We start from the raw sequence: 23,762 nt of genomic DNA, 5'->3' as shown, positions 1-23,762 counted from the left end.
TGTAATCTGACTTCCAGCACTGAAAGAATGTTTAAAATGTATATACATTGGAAAAAAGCAACAACAACAACAAAAAAAACAGAACTTAATATATTTAGACTTAGAATGAAAGATACAAAGAGCTCTGGGCAAAAGTTCAGTAGAACTTTGGATGCTTTAATCTTATAAACTAAGATGGTGTATAAATGCTTGCAGCTTTCTTCAGCAAATTGTCAGCAAAATATTTGTCATTTTTTACCTGTGTTGTGTTCAGATGTGAGTTGTGAGCTAGTTTGCCGTGCAATTCAAAACTTTCTAGGGTAAGGACTACGTTAAACGACAAGCGTTATACTGTAGGCTTTCAATGTCATTCTGAAGAGATTCTTATACTTCCCATTTTGCTGTGATTTTTTTTTATCCTTTTAATGTTCTGCATTTCATTTCCCACTATCTACTTTAAAGATTGGTTAAAATAACAGAAGAATTTGTTCTAAAACTCCAGGATGGCTCAAATCTGTTTATAGTGAAGAAGATGATAGAGATTTTTTTTTTTTAAGGCCACATTATTCATACTAAAGGAGAGTTAAATGTGAGATATTCATACATTTTGCTCCTTTTTACTGATGCCTTGTCTAACCAAAGGCTATTTTTCACTTAAAAAAAAATGCATTCTGGTGAAATTCTCCAGTCAGATCTGTATGGCAAGTTTTGGCTCCTAAATTTTGCTCCCCTACAATGTATAAAACTCCCATGGAGGTCAGTGAGAGATGTGCACATGTGTAAAATGTGGAGAGCGGAGATCCACTGCGTAGACCTAAATGCAGAAAATTCTGTCCATCTATATACACTACTGTCTTCTACCTGTCAGTTTGTCAGAGAACTGCTGGAAACAGCATCATGCAAATTCTCTGTTATCATTGATCTTCTATGTCAGTGGTCTCCAACCTTTTTATGCACAAGAGCACTTTTTGAATGGGAGCTGCAGGGACGGTGCTCGGGGCGGGGGCAGCGCACGGAGCTGCCGCCCCCTCCCTCCCACGGGCTGCAGGGCCGTGCCAGCAGCCAGCCACTTCCGGGAGCAACATGGGACCACGGCAGGCAGGCAGGCAGGCAGCCTGTCTGAGCCCCGCTGCTTCGCTGGACTTTTAGCAGCCCAGAGATCGCGATCAACTGGCAGAGGCTCCAGAGGCGATCGATGCATTGGTGACCACTGTTCTGTGTGACCCATGTTCACCAGTTACTCTTTGTATAACAAATACATTAAATTTTTTGTCAAAAGTATTGCATGAGTAAGATTGTGTCCCTGAAAATCATGTAATATTAATCGTTAGTATGAGCTAGTTAAACAGTTTTGTGATTCTAGGATATTTTTTATTGCTTTAGAAATGGAAAAAACAAAACAGGAAGTCTGAGCAATCATTAAACGAGTACAGACCTGCACAAAAGAACTGTAACAATACAACAATGAACAGAGCTTTTCTATGTGAAGTAGTAAACTGAATGATGCAAATTAAATTGCTGTCTGAGAATTAATCCAATTATACCTGCTCAGATCTTACTGTTGTGTCACGCTCAATAGTGGGCTCAGTTTAGTTTGCTAACAGAAAAGATACTGACCAAGTTTCCCAGGTAGCAGTAGCAGGTAGCACTCCCACTGAAATGCGCAGGAGATGTGCCAGCTTATGCCAGGGCTGAATTTGTGTGTCTCTTTCTCTTTTACACAGACGTGTATCGTGTGTGATGCATACCTTGTGTTTTATTTTTACAAGTTTACATTATCTTTGCAGTCCAATTCGCCAGACGACATCTTTGAAAATGGGATGGCAGGCACGGAGAAAAGACCAATATCTTTCAGCTTTGGCGATATACCCAATGGAGATTGTGCTCCCCCAGCCATCACTGTAGATTCTGCCTCTGCCCTTGACCCTTCCAGTCCTGAAATTACTGTCACACCTCCAGAGCACAAATCCTCAAAAAACCCAACGATGGACAGTTCCAGCACACACTCGTCCCTGGACTCTACACCTGAGTCAAAAGACTTGAAGTCACAGCCAGAGCATACACTAGTACATGACAACAAGAAAAGTTCCAGAGTAGCCTCTGAAGTTCACCAAAAGCCTCCAGGCCCTGGGAGTGATAACCTGTTTATAGATTCTAGTGTCCCAGTGTCACTTCTACAGGAGACAGATGACGTGTCAGAGTTGAAACCGGTGGAACTGGACACCTATGAAGGCAACATTACCAAACAGCTGGTAAAAAGGCTCACCTCCGCAGAGGCTCCAATGACACCTGAAAGGCTGCAGTGTGAGGGATCAATAAGTGGCGAATCAGAAGGATACAAGTCTTATTTAGATGGAAGCATAGAAGATGCCTTTCAGGGGCTTCTCCTAGCCCTTGAGCCACATAAGGAGCAGTATAAAGAATTTCAGGACCTGGACCAACAGGTGATGCATCTGGACGATATTCTCAAAGTAAGTATATTTTCAGAATACATCAACATAAAGAAAATCTGAATGAGTATGAGCGGCCCGATTAATTGTAAACAGCAAAGTACAGTTTTTTCAGTCTGCTATCAAGAGCTCACTGGGAAAATACCTAAAACCAACTGATTCGCTCCAACCTTGATTGACCAACCATGTCTTTAGAGAGGCACATTTTAAAGCTTTGTTGTTTGCAGTTTGGTTACTATTCCCTTACGTTCTTGAGCAATTTGTATTTTAATTTAATTAGAAAGAAGCTGAAAAAGTAGTGGGGTACCATAATCAACAAATAATTGAATAAATTTCTCCCACTGCAGAAATTACTTAGTGAAACTTTGACCTGCGTTATGCAGGAGGTCAGATCACAGCAGTCCCTTCTATCCATAAAAATCTACAGGCCAGATCCTCAGCTGCAATAATTCAGAATGACTTCATTGTCATCAATAGATCTCTGCCAGTTTATACCAGCTGAAGTTCTGGCCCTATAACTGGATGAGTGGAATTGTTCAAAAATGTCTAGGTGGCTTAGGAGCACAAGGTCTACTGAAAGTTACTGGGACTTGTGCTCTTAAATCATATAGGCTGTTTCGTAACTAACACCCCTAAGTATCTAAATCATAGAATCACAGAAGTGTAGGACTGGAAGGGACCTCGAGAGGTCTTCTGGTTCAGTCCTCTGCACTCAAGGCAGGACTAAGTAATGGTACAAATCCTGTAATTAGTCTAAGAATGAGACTGAAGCTAAATGGAAAAAGTATTTTACATATGTTACAGTACATAATGTCTTAATCTTAGATTTGTTTCACAGCTCTTCACTAATCACTGTGATGCACATTTTTCCCCACAAGAAGATATTCATGATTCTTTATCATGAGGACAGAGTTAATTGGGAATAACTGCTTTCAAATGCTTCATATTCCTATGCCAGGTGGTCTGTTGGAATGATCAGAGTAGTGTAGAATTAACCACATAATTGAAGAAGAGCATAACTAAGGAAAGGAGGGAGAGGCTGTCCTTTTGCGTTACCATTTTAACATCTGTGTTTCCATTGGCATTTACAGCTACATGATACTTTTCCAAGTTAAGTGTTTTTCTGACAGCCCGTTCCTCCTGCTCTGACTCCCTGAACTAACTCCGAAGTGGATTTGTACATGAGAGACTACCAGTATCAGTTATTTTTGAACTTCCCAGCTGCCTTGCTGCTTGTGCAAATGAGGTCAGCTGTCAGAACAGTACTGAGGCACGGGAAAATACTCATTTTCTCTCTCAGTGAAGCATATCATACAAAGGAACAGAGGGGGGATGCATGTGCAGGTGGAATACTTGGACTCTTGAGACCACTGCTTCTTTGAGATCGCCATTCAACCTGTTAATTTGCTTGAGGATTGAGACTGGGGGTCACTAACCGAGTTGCTGGACTTCACATTCAAAAGGTCAAGACAGAAGCTTGTTCTAGCTGAAGAAAGCTTCTCTTGACTATGGCAGCAGGAAGAGAAAATTGACAGTGCAGTTGCTACAGTTTTATTTTGTACAGAAAAGGAAGCTGAGTTACTAGCCCATCAAACATGTAAACTGAATGAAAGGCTGGATGACACATACCTATCTCACAGGGGTGTTGTGAGGATTGTTTGTTTAATGCTTATACAGCCTTTGAAGGTGTAAAATGCTGTAAATGCTAAAGTATTAATATTATGTACAGATGGCATAGATGCAAAACTCCAAATCATCCCAAGCTGTGGGAAAGTGTGGTTTTGGAATCAGATCTGAACTTCCCAGTTAGCTCATCACTCACTAATGGGCTAAACCAGAACTCTGAATCTTAATACCAACTTTTGGGAAGGTTCAGTTCTGGAACCATACTTTGTGTTTCGGGCCGTCTCTGATGATGATGATGAGTATAGCTAAAACTGTAGAAATTGCTGTGCAAAACTGCTGGAGCTGATCCTAAGTCAAGTTACCGACTTACACGCTGATCTTGCAAGATGGTCCACCCAAGCAAACATCTGTGCCCATGCAGAGCCCCACTGACTTCAGCATGGCTGCACACAGAACACAAGGACTGCCTGCATGGATCACTTTGCAGGATTGGGGTCTTAGAGATTTCTTACAGAGGCCATGAAGCTTTACTTACACTTTCTCCCTGTTGTTCTGAGTTTCTCACTCAATTCCTCCCTAGTGATGAAAAAAGGCATCTCCTCTGGTTGGAATTGTTACTTTCTGGGTTATAAAATTGCCTTTAGGGATCTCCTTGATTATGTTTATCATTAAAAAGCACTGTCTCCTTGGGTGTCCAGTACCACGATATTTGATAGACTAATGTCTTGCTTTCCTCCTGCTTCCAGTCCTGTACAGTAATCTGGAGAGATGGGACCAAATTCATACCAGATTTAAACTCCATTGGAGTTATCCCAGGAATGAATTTGGCCCAGTACAGCTTAAATGAATGCATGTAATTAAGCTTCTGTACCTAAAATTACTGCTATGGAATGTGCCTTACGTTTTCAGCCTCCCACATGTTAATTAACACACTGTCCTCTTTAAGGCCATCGAAGATCTTTTCACTTGACCTTAAGTGAAATGTAGGACAGAGTTGAACCCCTGACATGTTTTCTCTTTGGAGCTTTTTCAGTGTGCAGACTTTGACTGTATTTCTTATGAAGGTTTGAAATTAATATAATCCAATAAAATTAAGTTTTAAAGCATATAAAAAGTTGTAAACTTCAATGTTATCCTTTTTTCAGTAGTTAAATATATTTTTGGTGTTCATTGGTTTGTTCTGCCTTTGCAGTGCAAGCCAGCAGTAAACCGAAGCAGGTCCTCCAGTGTCAGTCTAACAGTTGAAAGTGCTTTAGAAAGCTTTGATTTCCTGAACACCTCTGACTTTGATGATGAGGATGGTGGAAGTGATGAGGTTTGTAATGGTGGAGGAGGTGCTGACTCAGTATTTTCAGACACTGAGACTGAGAAGACTAGGTAAGTCAATAGTGACAGCCAGCTTGCGTTCTCAAGGCAAGCTGCTACACTAGTTCTTTGTCACTAACAGAGGATCCTGGTGCACACGTTATTCAAGGAAGATGAAACTAGATATTTGAGGTTATAAATCAAGAGGTTTTCTAGTGGTTAACAAACCTGAAACACTCCAAATGCAGGTATCAATTTTTCTTGTTCAAACAGCTATACTCTGTCCCCCAAAAGGGAAGTGTAATAAATTGGCACACTAGAGATCAATATCTGCAGAGCTTCTTCCTTGATATAGGTTTGGACCTGGTTTTCCTTGGTTTGGATTTAGTAACTAATTCCTCTCTGTTTTTCCTCCCACCCCTGTCTTTTCTCTCTAGCCCGATGAGTCTTTGCAGTGGATTAGGATTGTCAGTAACAGTAACACAGGGCCAGATTTAAACAGCATGATGTAGGTTTCCTTTGGAATGCAAGAGTGATGACTGGTACTTGTTCATGGCCCTGCATGTTACATGCCCTCATTCCACCACTGTCTTTGTGAGAGAAGTAGTTGTGTGTTTGTTATGTGCTGTCATGTCACCTTGTGAAGCTGACTGTGTTTTATCATTAGATCCTCATATATACATTTGTAACCTGAGGAGAACTAAAACATGACCCAAAAAGTCTACACACTGCAACTATGACTGCAAAAGGAGCAAAGAACACACAGCAGTCTCCTAAAAGGGAAGCTACATTTCCCACTGCCCATCATAGCACTTGTAAGGGATTTTCCAGCACAACAAGCAATCACCATTCTGCCATGGGGGGGGGGGGGAGGAGGAAGAAGAGGAGAAGAACCACCTCATTGCATACTTCCCCCCCACCCCCCCAAAAAAAACCTTGGACTTAACATGGAAATAAATTATATAAGTTACGTTGCTTGCTAACCTAGGCATTATTAAATTCATCCTGCTCCTGCTGATGTGAATGACAAAACTGCCTGCAGAGTCAGTGTATATGTATGTGCTATGGTGCACCATGTATAAGCACCATAGCAATGAGTTAAGTGAATTCGCTTAAAATGAAAAGGTTTCCTTTTTTTCCTAAAGAGGACTTTGAAAGCAGCCTCAGTTCCTACTCTGATTTTAGGTGAATTTGAATGCATAGTTTAGAGCATCCACCTAAAGCAGTGCAGGTGCTGTGATTTTTAAAACATGTAAATGTGTGTTTGCATCTTGGAAATCAGAATCGAGCCCTACTTTCAAACCATGAGAGAACAAGAAAATGGAAATGATTTAAACACAGTGAGAATAAGTATTATGTGGAAAAAATATGGTGAACTGTTTGTTATACACACTATGCCTAAAACAGCAGATGGAACCCTCATGTCTCTTATTCCAGCCATGTTTTCTTTTACTGACAATTAAATCTGGTGCCTGCAAAACACTGATAAATTAGTTCTTAATGGTTTAATTTTTGAGAAACCACAAATCAATAATGCAGTTTAATCCAGAACAATTTGGTAACTAATAATGTCAACAGATGAAAAAATAACAAGTGCTAACAAGGTCAAATTTCAAAGACTTCTTGGTGAGTTCTCCACAAAAGAGGCATTGTTCTGGAGAAACAAGTAGACCACTGTGGAAGCAATTTGTCTTTTAAATGTGTACAATCATTCCACATTCATTACACAATGTTACTGCCAAGTTAAGATATGATGTATTCATTAAAAGGTTTCTGGCTTATCAAGGGCTCTTTGGTTACAGATCACTGCTTGCAGCAATTCTTCTTGTGCCTGATGTTAGTCATTTTGAGTTAACATGCTCTGTCTGCATGAGAAGAAAATCGACTCCTTACCCAACCTCCTGCATTAACAGTTACAGGTCAGATCACCCAGAAGCCAGAGGGCACCTCAGTGAAGCTTTGACTGAAGACACAGGAGTTGGGACCAGTGTAGCTGGAAGTCCTCTCCCACTGACCACAGGGAATGAGAGTCTTGATATCACAATAGTTAAGCATTTGCAGTACTGTACACAGCTCATTCAGGTACAACTGCTCTTTTTGGTTATATTTTTATAATATTCCTAGAGGCATTTGTGTGCCAGCTACTTAGGGTTTAAATTGGCTGGTGAATTTAGTACTGGGTGAAAGCAAGGCAGGATTACTGCTAGATTGAGCCAGTTGAGGGGCTGGCTGACACCAAGAAAGCTTCTGCAAATGTAGCTCTTCAAATGTGCCTCAGTCGTGACCTGCCAGACCTCTGTTATGCCAGTCCTGGCCCTCTTCTGAGCTGAGCGCAAGACTTGCAACTATAGGGCAGTTGTGACGTGAACTACTGGTGTGCACTACAGAAAGTGCAGACCACTCAATTCACTTTCCCGTTGGACCCAAATCCTGGCACTGATCCTGCCACTGACTTCTACTCCACACTCAAGAGCAGCTGCAGGTCAGCCTTGTTATGTGACTGAAGATTTCCAGAGGTGACATGGAAGCCCATTCATTCATTGTTAACTCTAGCTAAACCCCAGGCCACTGGAAGTCAACCAAGATGTGTGTGTTATTTAAAAGCAAAAGGTATTTTGGGTATAAAACCAAGATGATTCTTTAAATGCAGGGATTGTAAAATGCTACCTTTGCTTTGGACCCTATGTGCGAGCACAGTGGAATGTTACACTGAAGTGCAGTCTCTGTGTGAACCAAGTCTGGATAGTTATACATTCCAGGAAGTTTTCCCTCCCTCACCAAAGTAAAAACTTGTCCCAGGATCTTCTGCTTCCCGAAGGGTGCCTCCTTTGGAGAACATCAGTGTTTTCCTATTGTATTGGAATACTGTATATTGGAGCCTCATTTACTGCATTAGGCTCTTCATTCCCACAAAGACAGTTAACATCTACTTCCAGTGGCCACGGGCTCACTGCTAGAATGGAAATCAAGTCCTGCTTCTGTCATCTTGCTGATTTAGAGAGCTAAATCCCAGCCATGTAGAATAAGGAAGAGTATTGGTCTCAATACAGGAGTAACTGCATGAAATTCTATGGGCTGCACATGTTATGCAGGAGGTCGAATAGATGATCTAATGCTCTCCATAGAGTTTAAGACTAGGGCAAGGAGTTAGGTGCCTAAAGCAGCACTTTGCTATTTAAATGAGTATTTAGGTATTTCAGTATAGGCATAAAAATTGGGCCCCTAAAAAACAGTGTGCAACAACTGCAAAATATACATGCACAGAAGCTTTAAGGAGATACTATGCAGTAGAATTAAACACCAGAGTTTAAAAACTGACCAGACAGCCACACACCTTATTTGGAACCGGAAGTACACAATCAGGCAGCAGCAGAGACAAAAAAAACAAAAACGCAAATGCAGTACACTGTGTTAAACGTAAACTATTAAAAAAAAGGAAATGAGTATTTTTCTTCTGCATAGTAAAGTTTCAAAGCTGCATTAAGTCAATATTCAGCTGTAAACTTCTGAAAGAACCATAATGTTTTGTTCAGTTATGAACAACCTCCATTCCTGAGGTGTTTAACTCAGAGGTTCTACAGTACAACCAGTTTCTAACTGCAGTTCTTACAGATTAAAAATATCTGTATTCAGATCAGACTATTTCAGCAAGATGAAACATCTTCAGGACTCTTAGTAGGGTTCAGTAATTTTTTTTTTTTTTAATCCTTGTTTTATTAGCAAATTGTGTTCTCCGGTAAAACTCCATTTGTTGTAAGAAACCTCCTGGATAAACTGTCCAAGGAGATCGTAGTAGTGGAGAACCTTGCAGAGATCAGCAGTGAGAACATGGGGAACATCCTCTCTGTAACTGAAGGTAAGTAGCAGTATGGGGGCTTGCTCTTTGGAAAGGCTGGGCATATGAATGTGTGTGTGTGTGTGTGTGTGTGTAAGTCCTCCTAAGCAGTGATTTGTCTGACTTTTAGTAAATTCCATTGCACTAAATGTTGAGACAGTTGCAAATGGACACTGACTGGTATCAGTCAACAGATGGTGGCAGGAGACCTCAGGCTGGGCTAAAGGTAGGATATCCAGAAAGGCAAGGGGAGAAGGGAGAGATGCTCATTATTTCTAATGTGCCTCCTTTCCTCTACCACACACAAAAAAGCAGATGGCTGTAATAGTAAAGGGTATTGCCAAAGCAACTGGTGTGGCGTCTCCTCTGAGAAGCCAGATTCTTCCTCTACCTCTCCTTGTCCAGAATGCGGAAATTATCTGGGGGAGCTCTAGTTTACAGGATCAGAGGCATGACACAGTCTCTCAATAGTTTGTCTAGGAGACTACTTTTAATTATCATTATTGATTAACACTTAGCAATTCTGTAGCATCTTTAAAGAGTTTTACAAATATTATTAACTCTCACAAGCCCTGTGGACTAGGCAAATATTGTTAGCATTATTCTGCTGATCAAGAAACAGAGGCAAAGCACTTTTGCCCCAAAAGGAGAGTGTGCCAGAACCAGGTTTAGAATTCTGGAGTTTGTGGTTCCCAGTCCTGTGTTCACACTATTACCTCACATCTCTTTGGTACTTAATGGTAATTAAATAACTATTTTCCAGTTCCCAATACTGGATCAAAAGCAATTTTGCTTTCAACATTTGGGAAGCCAAAACACCTTAAAAGCTCTAAGAGCTAGCACTTCCTGTGCATTGGGAAGTTGACTACTCAGCAGTGGGGTGGGAACAAGTATTTATCTACCCTTATGTTTTTGTTATACTAACACAGCAATCTGATCTCTGCGATTTTGTTTCACTTGTTTTGTTTCCCCCCCAGCAATTCCAGAATTTCATAAAAAGCTATCACTGCTGTCTTTCTGGACTAAGTGCATGGGTCCCACAGGGGTGTATCATACCTCTGCAGACAAGATGATAAAGCAGCTGGATGTCACTTTTGCCACAGCTGTGAATGAAGAGTGCCCAGGACTTGCAGAAACAGGTAGATTCTTCAAAAAACAAAATTTCTACCCACAAGTCAAGATGGATCTGTCTTGTAGTGGGCTTCTGAAAAATGCCAATATGCGGAGACCAAGTTTTGCTTATCTTCAGTTACAACTTTTCAATCCCACAGAAGTCAACTGGGATGGGTTTCAAAAACCTTACCTGAGAGAAACTGATTTAAATGTTTTTGCCACAATTTATAAAGTCAGAAGATTTTGCCCAAAATCATAAACCCAAAGAAATTAACTGTTTTTAAAGTCCACATGATTATTAAAATAAAAAAGGATGACTAGATCTGATAATTTATTAGTTTAGTCGGATATTAGGGGGAAATTCTCTGTTTGCACTGCCCATGTCATTCTCTTGCCTGTTCTGCCTGCCAAATTCACACTGATGTCAATAGAAGCTTTGCGTATGAAGATAAAATAGCAAAAGATCCATGCTCCAGGCCAACTCCTACCCCTAGGCAATTTCATTGACTTCCGTGGTATTACAGAGGTGCAACTGGGCACAACATTTGGTCCTCTGTTTAATAATGCACTGTCAGGTGGAGAGAAAGGATGGTTAATGGACAGGGTGGTGCATTGGCTTCAAGAGTTTCAGTTGTTGGCACAGCCACAGACACCCTGTGTGATGTAGGGCAAGTCACAAACTGCTCAGTCCCCCTTCTGGAAGTTGGCAATAGTTCTTCCCTACCTCAACAGTTTCATCAGGATAGAATCTACTAATGATTGTGAGGAGCTCAGATATTACACACATGAGGACCAGAGAGAGAGGACAATGTTGCCCTTAGTGAAGATTAGAAATACTGATGCTGGGATGTGTCTGTCTTTTTTTTTTTTTTAAGTTCTACCTTTCTTTCATGTTTTAAAGTGTTGAACTGAGTTAATTGCAGTGTTTTCTCTGCCTAAAATGTTTTGCTCTTGTTAATACAATGTTCCTTTGTCTTTTCCTGCTACACGTAGTATTCAGAATCCTGCTGTCTCAGATCCTCGACCGAACAGAACCAGTCCTCTCATCCAGTCTGTCCTCTGAAATCCTAACGGTTTTTCAGTATTACAATTATTTTGCCAGCAACGGCGTTAGCGACCTTGGAAGCTATTTGTTGCAACTTGCAAAAGAAGGTAGAGTGTTTAAGTTCTGGCTGGTAAAAAGGAAATGTATCAAGGTGCTTTTGAGCATCAGATAAAACAATTCAGCTCTTGGGCTGATTTTTCATTAACCAACAGGGAAAAGAGGGAAACAACTGCCTTGGGTGTTTGAATAGGATTGCAGTGGCACCTGTGTATACTGAAGAAAGGGGCGGGTATGTCCAACTGACACTCCCCCCTCTCCACCCTTACATGCTCATGAGTATTAAAAACAAGTGTATAGAAATAACTGTTTTAGGGCTGGATGGTACTGTTGGTTTGGTCCCAAAATTTGGAAGGTGCCGAGTGCCCACAGCTTTTTACTGATTTCAATCTCTTTGTGCCCATCATCCCTTTTGGGCCGATCTCATGAAGTGCTGAGCAAGTTGCGCACACTCTGTGCCTTGCCAGAAGTGCTCGGCACTTCAGAAGACCCGGCCCTGTGAACTCAACAGGGCAACAGAAACTTGGCACCTCTTGGGACCCAGCCCATCATGCTCTAGACTTTCGCTCCTGGAGACGTGAATTTCAGTTGTTAATCTAGTGCATCTGAAATGAAGTTTGAGGGGGGACTCCTAGTCCCCTGTTCTACATGTCATACTAGCACATCTTGGCATAGCTGCCAGCTTTTATTCAACAGAGGCTAAAGGACTGGGATAGGAGAGATGTTCAGTACTGAGGCACGTTAGCAGGGGCTGTCAGCAGAGATGGACATAAGTGGGCAGGAAAAACTGGCACATGATGTCCTTGGTACCAATATATAGCAGAGGAGAAGATCTGACTCAAAGCAAGGCCTTCCCCCATAGTGCTTCCACGGGGCTGTGTGGAGAAGCTTGCACAAAGCCTGCTCTCAATGTGGCTGGCTGAAGCCAATGCTATTAGACACTCACTCTCATGAGTCTAGTCACTTTTCTAAAACAAAACAAAAACTAATAACCAATATAACATCACTATTACTATAATCTGATATCAGTGTCCAGTGTAAACTCCATTCAAGAGTCATGTGGTCTTAGATATGGAAAGTGCCTAAGGAAAACACACCTCAAACTCAACTCTCCCCGTAGGATATTAAAGTTTCCCTTGCTACAATCCCTGATTAGAACGTGGGTTTTCTAGCTGCGGTAAGATTTGATGATTTCACTTTGGGCTCGGAATAAGATACCTAACATCCCATTTAGCACATCCACACACATTACTCCTGTGGAGAACGTATGCCAGTTCTCAGCAAGAGTATCTGGGATACACAGCCCCAAAAGTAAACCACTCCAAGTCAGAGCATTACAATGCTGGCAACTCAATGAAGCAGGAATTTTTCACCTCTCCTTTGTGCCAGTGGATAGCTGTTTTAAGTGGAAAGGAGCAACATAACACCTGGGGAGAATAAATGAACAAAAGGAGAATATTGACATCTCTTTCTTTTACATTCTAGCCTCAGTGGTTCAGAAGCTGCAGACATTAAAAGATGAAAAACTGCTACAGAATATAACTGAGCTAACCTCCAGCAGTCTTCCACCTCAGCAGGAAATACTGAGGTCCTTGGCTTTACTTCTGACTGAAAATAAAAATGAAATTGGCGAGGCTGTGACATTACTCTTGTCAGCTTCAGCAGAAAACAGGCATTTCAGGGAGAAGGTAGGGGACAGAGAAACCATACCTAACTGAAAAAACAACGTACAACATAGACCTATATAATCATGTTCTGTCTAACGTGTAAAGTAACTTCTCAGAGTCTTGCAGAGTTATTGTAGCTATGTTGGTCCCAGAATATTAGAGAGACAAGGTGGGTGAGGGAATCTTTTGATTGGATTATTTTATTTGGACCTGAAGAAGAGCTCTGTGTAAGTGCAAAAGCTTGTCTCTGACCAGCAGAATTTGTTCCAATAAAAGATATTACCTCACCCATCTTGTTTCTCCAAGTCTGACATAATATACAAACATGCAGGTATGCCTATTGATACCTGTCACAGTAATATCTGGTCACTAATTTAAAACTATTTGGTTTGCATTGTATTCTCCAATCATCTATCTTCTTTCAGCATTAGTGGGTGTGCTGGGTTGTTTATCTGGTGATTATTGAAATGCTGCTGGGCCATTCTTCAAGCACTGCCCTTTTGGAAAGAGATGGGGTCTGATATTTTGCTCGGAAGGTGGCAAGATCTAGGCAGCATCCCAATTTCTAGAGGAAAGGAATTGCTGATGAGCAAACAATCAGCTTCATGGTCCCTAATTAGGTGATAAAAAGAATTTGAATCTAGTTTAGATAAAACATGATTTGAAATTAAGGCAGTATAAACAAGTGAACTAAAGAGAAGGGAGAGGTAATGATTGACTTTTGTACCTGCAATACCCTTCCCCATTTCTGCTGCTACCCCAGTGAAAGTTCATTCTTGGGTGCTCTGGTTGTGAGGATGGGGCAGAACAGGAGGAGGGTGTGATGGGTCCGGAGGGGGTGGGGACGGCAATCCAGATCAGCGAGAGGTTGTGTCACTATTTGCCCTGCAACCCAGGGTGCGCCTCACAATGCTTTGCTGTTGTAGTTCCCAGCCTAGACTGCTCACAACCAGCCTACCAACTTGCAGGTCACAGCCTGAGTGTCTGTGTGTTAAACAGCCCTTGTTCAGTGGCTCTGACTCCAGCAGCTTGTCTATAGCCCCACTCTGCCTGCTAGCAGCCATGATTACGAAACCAGCAAAGTGACCCCAACAAGCTCCCCGTCCCAAATTTCCCCCAAGTCGTGTATTGTAGAATATCCAGCCCTCTCCTGGACTGTTCAGAGAAATAAGGTCCATTTGTTCCTCTAAAAACATGACCTACCGCTTCACTGGGGTAAATACACCCTTTCATTTAACACTGCACTGAGCTAGTTCATAGTAAAACTAAAACAAATGTATGAATAATAGGTCATAGGTTGAGTGACCTTCACTCAACTGGAATAAGGTTAGAAAGGATCACAAGCAAATGAAAGTGAAAACATGCGTCTAAACTTAGCAGAGTAAGACACGGGTTTTGTTCAAGATGGTTTCTCTCACCAGTCTTGACTAACTTTTTCTCAGTCAGGACCTTCTTCAAAAGCATAAAGGGCTGGTTTCTGTAGTCTTCCTAGGTAAAAGATCTTTGCCTAAGTAGGCTTCTCACCTATAGTCAGTTCCAGAGACTTCAGCCCCAGCTTGGTTAAAGGACCCATCTTTCTTAGTATGCCAAGAGCTCTGTTCTCTTGTTTTTCTAGTCATGGATGCCAAAGATGGCTTCTGTCCTTGCTTATATCTTCCAAAGTTCTATGACTGTTTCAAGATGCAGGATGAGCTCATGCCATTATTCCCGTCCTATGGGCTTCTCACCCCCCTGTATGTAAATGGGTCTTCCATTGTTTTGATTTCATCATGCTTAATTTATCTAGAAGACTGGTGTAATAGGTTCACTACTGGCATACCTCCTCATGGCTAACCTGGGGATTAGTTTGCCACTGGTTGGATGCTCTTTCCTGCAGTCACTCAGCCTGTTGTCTCAATCTCACACTCCAGAAACCAGGGTAGTAGTCTTCCTTGTGACACAGCTGCTCCCTCTTCGTGACTTGGCCCTCCGGCCAGGTCACTATAGTCCTCCCCTTCCGGGGTCTGTCAATGTCTCTCTGGATACGCTATTCCAGGTAGTCTTCCATCCTATGTCCAAGGCTGTGCCACTTCCCCAGTGTCTGGTAGGGGAAACTGGGCCCTCCATCTACTCCAAGTTCCAGCTCACAGACCCTATGCTCCACAACTATGGAGTATTTTCTCTCAGACCTGGTTGCTCCTTCCCTGGGCTCTGTCCTACTCCCTCCTTCTATCTTCTGGCACCTCTGGGGTTGCCACCTGTCTGAGCTTCCTTTGCTCCCCCTGGCTGCTTTCCTCTTGGGCTTCTTGCCAGATCATACAATCTCTAACATACTTTTCTCCTGTCAGAGAGTGACTGCAGATTTTCTACCTATAGCCCCCTTCTGGTGTTAGCTTTATAGAAGTCCTGGCTGTTCCTGCCCAGGTGAGCTTCATCCTTAATTAAGCATTATGGAGCCCTGGCTTCCCTCCAGGTGCAGCCTATGCAGTTAATTGGCCCATCTAGGCTACCTTAATCCCTTCAGGACTGGTGTGGGATGAACACCTCATCACAACAGATAAACAGGTCCTTCTCTCCTGCCTGGGAGGGAACCTGTTTTTCCCCAGATTGGAAAGCCTAATATCAATGAGTATCAGTAATGCCTTATGTAGCGTTAGTGCGTATAATTCACAATGATATTAATCACCAGCATGTCATAAAAGATCTCTCTGTACACTTTTATAACACAGTACTATTGTATACAATCAGTTGATTCAACTGCTTATTGCTTGAAGTCCCACCCACCCACTGTCTTTAGACTGGTAAACCTTTTACAATGTAGTCTTTGACAAGTAAAACCCACACCAAGCTTCCCTCTCCTGCTGGGTGTCTCCTATCCCACTTGTTAGTGTGAGGTTTGCCTCCACCCATTATTAACTTAATGGATCTGTTTAGGTGATATGTAAATACATTCTCATTGTCTTTCAAAGTACTTTGGAAGTAACTCATAGGTAGGGAAAACATGTTCCTTTGTCTAGTGCAGACCTGTTTACCAACTCCTCTGGAATGCTTGGTTTAAATACACTTTAGTCATAAGTCTAGCATATACCTTTACCTGTGTACACACAAGAATATTAATCAGTCAGTTATTAGTTTTCAAATGATACCTCACAAGGCATGTTTTGTACTAAGATTATTACAAGAGTGTCAAGGGGGTGAATACAGGGGTGCTTAGTGTCACAGGGGAAATGACAGAATGCAAAAGAAGGGGAGAGAAAAATGCTCACTCCTTTTGGTCATCTTCCTCTGTTCCTCTATTCCCTCTTTCCTCAGTCTCTCTATATTTTATCCTCCCTCATTTTCCAACTGTGCAATATCAGTGCTCTGTACTACCTTGCCCCTCTTCTGCATGGACAAAAAAAAATGTCCCCTTCTCCTAGCACAGGCCTGCTGCATTTATGTCTGGTTCACTGCTAACGGGAAAAGGCAGCATGGTGCTTGTATCAAAACAGCCTGGAATTCACTAGGAGGAGCTGCCTGCTCTTGAGATTTGCGACTAACGCGGATTCTTGTTTGTTTAGCAGTGACTGGAACATTTCTAGAACTGAGCTGTGAACTTGGTTTAGCAGGTTCTGATAGCTTTGTGATAGTCATTTTCATTCTCTCTGAGGTCCAATCCAGCCTAGGTCACTAGTGATCCAAAGTCATTACCACCCCTGGGCCTAGGGGGACTACCTTGAAAGGGGAGAGAGCAGTTCAGTCTCCATCATGACCCACTTACTTCATGGCCTCTCTGAGAAACTTCCATCAAGGGCACCAATTATTGTTGATTGCTTTAATGTGCACACTTTCTTGCTAAGAACTGGACCAAGACCACTAGCTCTTCCCACATACATCACAAAACTTGGGCTGGATTTCAATCAGTGATATACCCCATTATCATATCCAGATTACCCAATACACGATGATTTTTCCTTTTCGTTCCTGTCCACATTGTTAGGTAATTTGGTTTCTGTGTTTGGAAATGTAGTGATACATACATTACTTTCACTTTTCTGCTCAACACCACTACAAAACATCTTAATTGATGTCCTTCTCTGTTTTCCAGGCTTTAATTTACTACTGTGAAGTGCTAACACAGCCTAATCTCCACCTACAGAAAGCAGCTTGTATGGCACTGAAATGCCTTCAGGTAAAATGTGAAGCAACCAGTTGTTGAACTTTGTTCTTGCTTTGAACTTCCATGGGAGAACAATAGAACAGCAGTTCTCAAACTGTGGTTTGGGACCTTATTTTAACAGGGTCCCCAGGGCTGGCTTAGACTTGCTGGAGCCCAAGTCCCACCACCCAGAGCCAAAGCTGAAGCTCAAGGGCTTCAGCCCTGGGTGGCGGGGCTCGGGCTTCGGCTTCAGCCCTGAGTGGCAGGGCTCAGGTTACACGCCCCCTGCCTGGGGCTGAAGTCCTTGGGCTTCAGATTTGCCTCCCACCACGAGCGCTGGGGCTCAGGCTTTGGCCCCCCCACACCCAGGGCAATGGGGCTCAGGTGGGCTCACTCAGGCTTCGGTCCCTGCCTCCTGAGATAGTGTGGTAATTTTTGTTGTCAGAAGGGGGTCGTGGTGCAATGAAGTTTGAGACCCCCTGCAATAGAGCCTCCTGAGCACAGAGATGCACATACAGCAAGACGCAAACAGCAGCAGCAACATGAGCGTTGCTTTATATTTTGTATTTTGTGCCCTGATATTTTACAAATGGCTTGTTGGCCTGAATTGTTTAGAATCTTGGTTTTTAAAGCAATCAGTTTCAGATGATTAATTATGCATCTGTCTCTTTGTGCCTTGATAGAAAGGATCTTATTTATCTTAGGCGATAGAGGGTATGTCCTACATGGAAAAAAAAAATCCAGAGTACAGAGTCTTGGTAGAGGGGAAAAAAATTGTTGTCTTGAGCAAAATTATAATGGACATAGCCAAAAATTGTAAAGGGGGGAAGGGGAGCGGGGAGAGAGAAAGAGATGGAGATATAATAGCTGTTCTCAATCCCTGAACCCTCATATGGTCCCTGAAGTTAGGTAGCTGCAGTTAAAAAAAAAAAAGTAATATTTCATGAGATATAGACATTACAGAGTGGTGATCCCTCTCGAAACTGCCCTCCGGAGAATATAACTGTACAGTGTAGCCACATATCAGTCCCTGTATCCTTACGTGCATACAGCAATATCCTCTAGCTATTATGGGACAATGCACCCTCTGTAACTATGACCTTCCAGCTCAAACAAGAGCCATGCAGTGATTATGCGCAGATGCCCATAGGACATAAGGGCATTATACCATTAATACTACTAGAATAACTGGTTCTAAAGGGCTCTTTAATCTAGCAGAGAAAGGTATAAAAGAACTAACGGTGGAAGCTGAAGCCACACAATTCCAATAGAAATAAAGATGCATATTTTTAACAGTGAGGCTGATTAACCACTGGAGCAAACTACCAAGAGATCAAGATTTGGGGACTTCTGGGAAGATATGCTTTAGCCAAACACAAGTTATTGGGCTAAGTACAGGGGTAGCTGTGTGAAATTTAAAGGCCCATGTTATACGGGAGGTCACCCTAGATGATCTAATAGTCCTGTTAAAAATCTATGAACCTGTGAAGAACCTGCCTACAATGGAAAATGGAAACACTTGAGATTTTACTCTTAGCTGACCTGTACACCCACCCTAACCTTAGCCCTACCCCGTTGGCTGGGTTTTTCTGCTATTCTCCTCCTGCAGAGGAGATGGGAGAGAATGAACCAGGACAGATAGTTATGTTGCTTAATGCGCAAATGGAAAGTGCTCAGATACTACAGTGATGGGTAAAGTATATAAAAACCAGAAGAGAAGAAGAGAATCACTATTTGGAAAAAGACATCAAATTAAACTTTTTAAAAAAAATAGAATAAGTCATCTCCTATTTTGGAGCCACATAAGCTATGTTCCTTTAAACACCTTCTTTCTGGTGTGATGGGACAGCACCCATCTCTGTTCCACTCATGACCACTTTTCACAGTTGTAGCACCCATGGCAAGGGCAATCACAACTGTTGCTCTGTCCAAAGGTCTGAGATTTTTGCATCGGAAGTACAGAACAGAGTTACTCCTCGCTCTCTGGGAAAGCAACAAATTGAGCTCAAACACAGAGATGCAAATCACTGTTTGTATGTGTCTGGGGTGGGAGAGAGATGTGGAGGAGGTTTATGTATACCCACACAAGAATACAAATAGATAGTAACTGGTAATGTCAACACACATTTTTTCACTTTCTAGGCTACTGAAAGTATTAAAATGCTAGTTACACTCTGCCAATCTGACAATGAAGAAATCAGAAAAGTAGCAGCTGAAACCCTTCTCTCTCTTGGTGAGTTGTGTGTGTTCTATTTATTTTACTGTTGTATGTGTTAAGTATCTACTTAACACAGCCAAGAAGCATACACATTTTAAGACAATAAAAATACAACCGGATCTGTAGACTCAAATAGCTTAAAAAGAAACCAAAAGAAATTGGACCAAAACGGGGGGAGGAGGGGAAAATCATATAAAAAGGAGGAAGAAGAGAAGCTAAAAATGGTTGAGAAGGAACTGACCCTAACAAATACCTTGCTGGCAACCTGGACCACAAATATTAAAAATTCCATAAAGGCCTACCCTGTGCAAAGTAAGATGAGAAAAGGGGTAGGTTTTCTAACTTAGTGTTTCTCAACCTTTTTGATACCAGGGACCAGCTTGCTGCCTTTGTAAACTGTGTCAGGGAGATCTCAGGGACTGGCACCAGTCTACGGACCAGTCGCTGAGAAACATTGATCTAACTTACACCTTCTGACGTGGCCCTATTGGTGGTGGTGGTGGGGGGTTTCCCTACAACTCTGCCCCCTTATTCCCTCAGCCAGTAAATTACACTGACACATATTCACCATGACAAACCAGCATGTTACTAATCCCTCTATATAGCCCCAAATTTGGCCTTCTTTTCTCAAACCCAAATAAAATTAACCTTGGGTCAGAAAGCAAGAGCAACCAAATCGATCTCATTTCCCTTGCAGATCAAGGTATATAGGGTGGGGAAAAGTATAGAGAAAGAAAAGGGATATTAATAACCAGAGCTCTTGGGAATGCTGGGGTTCTGCAGGCAGGGAATCCAATCCCTGCTGAACTTCTTTCCAGAATCAAAGATACAATTTTCTTAACAATTAAATCTCTAGCCCTCGCAGCTATGAAGAAACCCTTCCAAACATGAACAGTGTACAGTATACTGATGGTCTTTTTGAGTCTGCAGACAACTGGAAACAATAAATCTGTGAGATGTAAACTGTCCTTTTCATCTCAGCAGGGTGTTAATTGTTAACTGTTCCACTGGTGATCATTTCAGCAGGAACATCCAACCCCAGATTGCCTCCCACACCTCCTCAGGGGCCAAAAGCTTGATCTGTTCTCTGCTCAGCTAGCAAAACTTCCCTTTCCACCAGATAGCTGCTGCAATGCACTGGTACAGTGTCAATTAAAAAAGCCCCAGCAGCACTCTGAAAAGTGAAAATGTGGGGAACAGCTTAAAATGTAATACAAATGTTACCACCACTAGGGCTTCTGCACTGACTGGAATATTTCCATATGTCATTAAAAATAAATTTCTTAATTTAAATGAAGCTGCAACAGAACTTCAGCTCTGCTTCCCCAGGGTCCAGAGACCTTGCCACAGCGTACCCCGGGGCCATAGCTATAACAGTTATACTGGCAACCTTGTCAGGGAGCAGGGAGATTAAGATTTAACTAGTTCCTTGTGGCTCATAGAGGTGATATTCTATGAAATTCACTCTGCACACACAGACTGTATGAGCAGATGCTATTTAGTGTAAGAGGGACAGTGACAAACTGGAGTCCTGCAGGCAGTGCTGCTGCTATGACAGCTTGTGAGCTGGAAAAATGGTCACAGCCCCTTTTTTACATGTTGCAAGGAGTTAAATTCCCCTGACCCACACCAACCTCACCCTCTGCAGGGCCGTCATGAAGCCTCTTTGATAGTCCACAGATTCCCCTCACTAGCTTTCCTCCTACATAGCCCCACAGCAGGATTCAACTAGAGTAGCATAGAGGACTTTGTGACCCTCTGCACCATAATGATTTTCACAATAGTATCTCTTCTCTTATAACAGTGTAACAGTGCACTCACTTCTCACTAACCAAGCAGCTATTTTCATTACAACTGGTGTACTAGTGTTTAATAAAGGAGAAACACACTGAGGATCTGATCCAGCATTCTTTATGCACCTGAAACTGATGTTCACAGAAGTTTTGAATATGAAAGAATGCAGGATCAGGCACAGAGGGGCATATCCAGCCTCCGCCTTTGTGGATGTGAAGTCCTCTTGGTTGTTAAATCGACTGGGCCAGATTAATTTGGGCGGGGGGAGGGGAAGCAACTGTGTAGATCCCTCCATTCTGCCTCCTGGTGGCAGGCAGATGTTGGGGGTTTAGTCAGTCGTTAGGCTGGAGTAATCACTAAAAGCAGCTCTGCAGCTACTCTGTGTCAGTGGGGAAGGGGAGATTCCTTTTGCCCGTACTCTTTCCCATGGAGATACCCAGGACCTAAGCCCACTATTGCAGAGCAACTGAGTATTTGAATGAGGCTAGATGCACCACTTCAGCCAAAGTTACACAAGTTCTTCAAACACTCTTTTCAGTTTATCACACTCACTGACAAGCTGCATGGAAACTTCTTAAAGACACCATAATAGACGCTCAACTTAAATGTATACCTCAAATTAAAAACCATAGTAAGAGAACCAAAAAAGTGCCACTGTGGCTAAACAACAAAGTAAAAGAAGCAGTGAGAGGCAAAAAGGCATCCTTTAAAAAGTGGAAGTTAAATCCTTGTGAGGAAAATAGAAAGGAGCATAAACTTTGGCAAGTGAAGTGTAAAAATATAATTAGGAAGGCCAAAAAACAATTTGAAGAACAGCTAGACAAAGATTCAAAAAGTAACAGCAAAAATGTTAAGTACATCAAAAGCAGGAAGCCTGCTAAACAACCAGTAGGGCCACTGGACGATCGAGATGCTAAAGGAGCACAGAAAGGGGATAAGACCACTGGGGAGAAACTAAATGAATTCTTTGCATTGGTCTTCACAGCTGAGGATGTGAGGGAGATTCCCAAACCTGAGCCATTCTTTTTAGATGACAAATCTGACTAACTGTCCCTGATTGAGGTGCCATTATAATAGGTTTCGGAACAAATTGATAAACTAAATAGTAATAAATCATTAGGATCAAATAGTATTCACCCAAGAGTTCTGAAGGAACTCAAATGTGAAATTGCAGAACTACTAACTGTGGTCTGTAACCTATCATTTAAGTCAGCTTCTGTACCAGATAACTGGAGGATAGCTAATGTGACCCCAATTTTAAAAAAGCTCCAGAGGTGATCTCAGCAATTATAGGCCGGTAAGCCTGACTTCAGTACTGGGCAAACTGGTTGAAACTGTAGTAAAGAACAGAACTATCAGACACATAGATGAACACTATTTGTTGGGGAAGAGTTAACATGTTTTTTATAAAGGGAAATCATGCCTAACCAATCTATTAGAATTCTTTGAGGGGGTGGGGGTGTCAACCAGCATGTGGACAAGGGTGATCCAATGGATATAGTGTACTTAGATTTTCAGAAAGCCTTTGACAAAGTCCCTCACCAAAGACTCTCAAGCAAAGTAAGCTGTCATGGGAAGGTCCTCTCATGGATCAGTAACTGGTTAAAATATAGGAAGCAAAGGGTAGGAATAAGTGGTCTGTTTTCAGAACAAAAAGAGGTAAATAGTGGTGTCCTCCAGGGGTCTTTATTGGGACCAGTACTGTTCAACATATTCATAAATGATCTGGGAAAACAAAACTACTCAAAATAGTTAAGTCCAAAGCAGACTGCAAAGAGTTTTACAAAGGAACCTCACAAAACTGGGCAACAAAATGGCAGATAAAATTCAATTTTGATAAATGCAAAGTAATGCACATTGGAAAACATAATCCCAACTATACATATAAAATGGTGGGGTCTAAATTAGCTGTTACCACTGAATAAAAACATCTTGGAGTCATTGTGGATAATTCTCTGAAAACATCCATTCAGTGTGCAGTGCAGTCAAAAAAGCTAACAGACTGTTGGAAACCATTAAGAAAAGGATAGATAATACAGAAAATATCATATTGCCTCTATAAATCCATGGTACCCCACATCTTGAATACTGCATGCAGATCTGGTCACCCCCTTTCAAAAAAGATGTATTGGAACTGGAAAAGCTACAGAAAAATGATTCATGGTATGGAACAGCTTCCATATGAGGAGAGATTAATAAGACTGTGACTTTGCAGCTTTGAAAAGAGATGACTTAGGGGGGATATGATGGAGATCTATAAAATCATAACTGGTGTGGAGAAAGTAAATAAGGAAATGTTATTTACTCCTCATAACACAAGAACTAGGGGTCACCAAATGTAATTAATAGGGAGTAGCTTTAAAACAAACAAAAGGAAGTATTTCTTCACACAATGCACAGGCAACCTGTGGAACTCCTTGCCAGAGGATGTTGTGAAGGCCAAGACTGTAACAGGGTTCAAAAAAGAACTAGATAAATTGATGGAGGATAGGTCCACCAAAGGCTATTAGCCAGGATGGGCAGGGATGGTGTCCCTAGCCTTTGCTTGCCAGAAGA

The 23,762-nt window shown here is 42.0% G+C and overlaps 1 protein-coding gene across 6 annotated transcripts in view; it reads left to right on the top strand.

Annotated features, from left to right (window-relative positions):
- RIPOR2 (RHO family interacting cell polarization regulator 2) overlaps positions 1 to 23,762 on the top strand; it is a 177,746-nt gene that overhangs the window by 150,812 nt on the left and 3,172 nt on the right. For 4 of the 6 annotated variants that reach the window (XM_034762450.1, XM_034762445.1, XM_034762446.1 and 1 more), the window contains exons 13-21: positions 1,767 to 2,450; positions 5,248 to 5,432; positions 7,163 to 7,442; positions 9,081 to 9,216; positions 10,173 to 10,334; positions 11,302 to 11,460; positions 12,896 to 13,098; positions 17,144 to 17,227; positions 19,337 to 19,427. In XM_034762450.1, coding sequence (XP_034618341.1) covers positions 1,767 to 2,450; positions 5,248 to 5,432; positions 7,163 to 7,442; positions 9,081 to 9,216; positions 10,173 to 10,334; positions 11,302 to 11,460; positions 12,896 to 13,098; positions 17,144 to 17,227; positions 19,337 to 19,427 — 1,984 coding nt within the window. Of the gene's footprint in view, positions 1 to 1,766; positions 2,451 to 3,520; positions 5,174 to 5,247; positions 5,433 to 7,162; positions 7,443 to 9,080; positions 9,217 to 10,172; positions 10,335 to 11,301; positions 11,461 to 12,895; positions 13,099 to 17,143; positions 17,228 to 19,336; positions 19,428 to 23,762 lie in introns of those variants that run through there. The other 2 variants (XM_034762448.1, XM_034762451.1) reach the window with 2 other exon arrangements.

The sequence above is a fragment of the Trachemys scripta genome, chromosome 2 (genome assembly GCF_013100865.1).
Source record: "Trachemys scripta elegans isolate TJP31775 chromosome 2, CAS_Tse_1.0, whole genome shotgun sequence".
Lineage (NCBI taxonomy): Eukaryota > Metazoa > Chordata > Testudines > Emydidae > Trachemys > Trachemys scripta.
This window is presented reverse-complemented; position numbering and strand designations above follow the sequence as displayed.